This window comes from Eurypyga helias, unplaced genomic scaffold (genome assembly GCF_000690775.1).
Source record: "Eurypyga helias isolate BGI_N326 unplaced genomic scaffold, ASM69077v1 scaffold7366, whole genome shotgun sequence".
Classification (NCBI taxonomy): domain Eukaryota; kingdom Metazoa; phylum Chordata; class Aves; order Eurypygiformes; family Eurypygidae; genus Eurypyga; species Eurypyga helias.
Genome location: NW_010257168.1, coordinates 5759 through 9430, shown reverse-complemented (window position 1 = coordinate 9430; position 3672 = coordinate 5759). Strand labels below are relative to the sequence as shown.

At 42.0% G+C, this 3672-nt stretch overlaps 1 protein-coding gene across 1 annotated transcript in view; it reads left to right on the top strand.

Annotated features, from left to right (window-relative positions):
- The window catches only part of CTSC (cathepsin C), a gene marked incomplete at its 5' end in the record, with an annotated part of 18918 nt that extends 16924 nt beyond the window's left edge, over positions 1-1994 (top strand). Inside the window, 2 exons of the mRNA XM_010153907.1 lie at positions 485-616; positions 1323-1994. Coding sequence (XP_010152209.1) covers positions 485-616; positions 1323-1825 — 635 coding nt within the window. The remainder of the gene's footprint in view (positions 1-484; positions 617-1322) is intronic.
- Between the last annotated feature and the right edge of the window lie 1678 nt (positions 1995-3672).

The following is a 3672-nucleotide window of genomic DNA, read 5'->3' as shown; positions in this document are numbered from 1 at the left end:
ACTCTTTCTACTGGGAATTACAGCATTGAATCCACTGATGGGTTGAAATAATCTAGAACAATATTGTCAGCATTCACTTAAAACATTCACATTGGATGTGTGCTCCACAAAGGGTTATAGACTGAGGCAGCAGGTTACAAGCCCCCTCAGTCCTGCTAATGTGGTCCCTGTAGGTTCATGCTGAAGGAATAGCATAGCTCTTAAATGTAACTCCTGGAAAACACTGAGGAGTAATACATTGTCTCTTATTCTTGAATAAGCTCAGTGTTCCTTCAAAAGTTGTTAGAACTGCTTTTTTTAATTGTATTCTTAAAAGCTGAATGTATATTTAAGGCTTTTGCTGTATCAGTGTTCAACTTCTCATCACTGCTGGTAGGGTTTGACACTTTTCAGTGAACTCTAGCAGTAGTTGTACCTGAATGCAGGTGGCTTGCCTTGTTTGTTACTGACTGCTCTTTGTGGATCCTTTTTCTCCTGTCCTCAGGCTCATGTGGCAGCTGTTATGCATTTTCCTCCATGGGCATGCTGGAAGCAAGAATACGTATCCTGACAAACAACACCCAGAAACCGATCTTTAGTCCCCAGCAGGTTGTATCTTGCAGCCAGTATTCTCAAGGTAAGTACACTGGCAGATACAAAGATAACTTTCAGTAGTGCTAGTGCTGCAGAAGGAGATTGTATATTAAAAACTTCCCTGCTTTCTCCACCACCCATGATTTTGTCTTTTAATAAAGTATCTGGCAGACTATACTTTATAGTACTTCTTTTTTTTGAAAGACTGCAGAAAACATTCCAGGGTCATCAGCCCACCATACTTGAGGGCCCCATGCTCAGGATGTTACTGGATTTTAGGTAGAACTACCTGGGAGTGATGGGGCATATTTAAGGAGTAGGGGTAAAAAATATACCTAAATTGCAGTGCATGCCTAGAAAGGATGGAACCAAATATTATCTCAAAACTATATATAGCATATGGGGAGGGAGATGATGATCAAAACAATGACTAAAACTTCCCAAAGGACACTGCCCATGTTTAGGACAGATCTTTACTGCAATTGCTTTTCCTGACAGGCAGTGTCAGGAGCAATCGGATGGGGAGGGGTGGTCCATGCATTAGTGTTCCCAGTATAGCTCCCACTGATGTGAATTGTCTTGTGTGTGCCAGAAAGGTTAGCTGTAGCTAACTGGAATATTAGGATTGTCTGAGGTCACTGCACTTTGTGTTCAATACTATATCTAAAAGTGTCCCAAAAGATTTGAGTAGGAGAGTCCCCCACCTCAAATAACACTCCAAGGGATTAAACAGGTACTTTCTTGTTTAGGTTGTGATGGTGGCTTCCCATACCTCATTGCTGGAAAGTATGTCCAAGACTTTGGTGTGGTGGAAGAGGACTGCTTCCCCTACACAGCCCAAGATTCTCCCTGCCTTTTCAAGCGCAGCTGTTACCACTACTACACTTCTGAGTACCACTACGTCGGTGGTTTCTATGGAGGCTGCAATGAAGCCCTGATGAAACTCGAGCTTGTTATGGGTGGGCCAATGGCTGTTGCTTTTGAGGTTTACAGTGATTTCATGCTTTATAAAGAGGGGATCTACCATCACACTGGGCTGCAGGATGACTTCAATCCTTTTGAACTGACCAATCATGCTGTCTTGCTGGTGGGCTACGGTACAGACCCAACAAGTGGTGAGAAGTTCTGGATTGTGAAGAACAGCTGGGGTACCTCGTGGGGAGAAGGTGGTTACTTCAGAATCCGCCGTGGCACTGATGAATGTGCAATTGAAAGTATTGCAATGGCTGCAACTCCTATTGCAAAATTATAAATGCAGATATCCTCATCCAGTGCCTTGTCCCCAGCCTGATTGTTAGACTGCGGTTAAAATCTGTCCCCTTGCTTGAACAGGGGGGCTTTAATGAGATTTTCCAGAATAGAGCAGACAGTTTCTCTAGATGAGAGGATGGGTGCTGTTAGCTCTGCTCTGTGCACTGAAGGCTTCCTCCTGAGTCTGACAGTAGATCACCTAGAATGCAATGGCTGGTTTGGTAACAGTGATGACAGTTGCATTCTTTTCCGTGGACAGTCTTGAACCTCAGGTCTCAGAGGGAAGCATACGCTATGGTAATTGTAACTACTCTGAAAGGACACTATAGTGCCTTACTTCTCAGAAATCAGGAAGTCATTGGAATTTAGAACATAAGTGTGTATTGGGGAGGGAATGGGCAATTACACTGATGAAGAGGAAATTTTAAAGCTTTAAGTGTTCTGCAAAAAACTGCATGTCAAACCTTTATGACAATAAAAATCAATTCTACATTTCAGGCTGTTACTAAATGTTCCAGTTCTGGATTTTATTGCTGTGCTTTGCAGTTGATCATCTCAGAGTTCAATAAGAATGACTCCATGCCTCTAGGAGTTTGTACCTGTGGAAGTTGTTGGTTGTGACCAATTCCAGTGACCTGTCTTAAGTTTTGAACTTCCTGTCAAGAACCTTTTACTTTAGCAGAATATAAACTGGTGTGGAAGGAGGATGAGAGGGGCGAGGAACTAGGAATCATCCAGCTGAGGCCAGGATTCTCACAGCAGCATCAAGCAAGGTTCCCCAGGAGTCTAGTAGTCCTTGCTGTGGATATGGGACAATTCATCCAGTAAAGTGGCTGATTCCCCAGTAGTCATGCTTCAGTTCTCTCTGTTAATCTTTTACCCCATTCCTTTCAAATATGCAAGGTGTAAAAATAGTTATGGGGGGTTGCAACACCTGGAATTAACCATTTCTTTCTAGATGAAACTCAGCTGCAACACAGGGCTTGGGTAGTGCAGCATTGGTCTTCACTGTTCTTGGCATGAGTAAATAAGAGTGTCTTAGAGGTGAGTCCCAGCTTCATGGGTAGAAGATGACTTCTTTGTTAAGCTGTTTAAAATAATATGTGATCAAAGTTGTTTGTATTTTTATATACAAAATACAATCGTGTGAGGGTTTTTTTTTCCTTAGGGTATTGCCTGTAATCAAAATATCCCATTTAATTTAAGAGGGAAAATTCCCTTTTACTTCATTACCTGAACTTCACAAGAACTTCTTGACTCTAGTTTTTTGAAATTGAAGAGCAGGGAAAGGATAGCTTCATAGTTTTGGCTTGCTTTTTTTGAACCCCTGCCAAAAAAAAAATACCAAGCCATGTTTGGAATTTTAAAACTTGTGTTTTGCCAAAATTTGAACAAGAACCTCTATTGGGCACTGAATGGTTTTAGCTGAGGGATTTGGAAGTAGGGGGGAGAGGGCAGGCCACTTGTTCCTTCCCACTTGGATTTTTTTGGTGTTACTGCAAAATGGAGAGTCCCATGAGGACTGAACCCCTTGGGAGCAGCTGTTGTACATCATGAAGGTGAACAATTCTCCCACATACCTCTTTGTCTAAAATACACAACCAAGTACACCTTTTTTTCTTGCACTTCTCAATCTCTTCCCCTTCCTTTTCCCAGATCAGTGTTTTTCCTAGGGAAAATGTTACTGGGGTGGGACTACTTTCCCCTGACAGTGTATGTGCAGTTTGTGTCTATTTGTCTTGTCAGTCACAATAACAGTGTGATAGTTCATCTGCTGATAAACAATTCTTTGCAGGTCACCCACCACCCTTTTTCCAGGCATTGATTTGAATTATATTCATATAACTA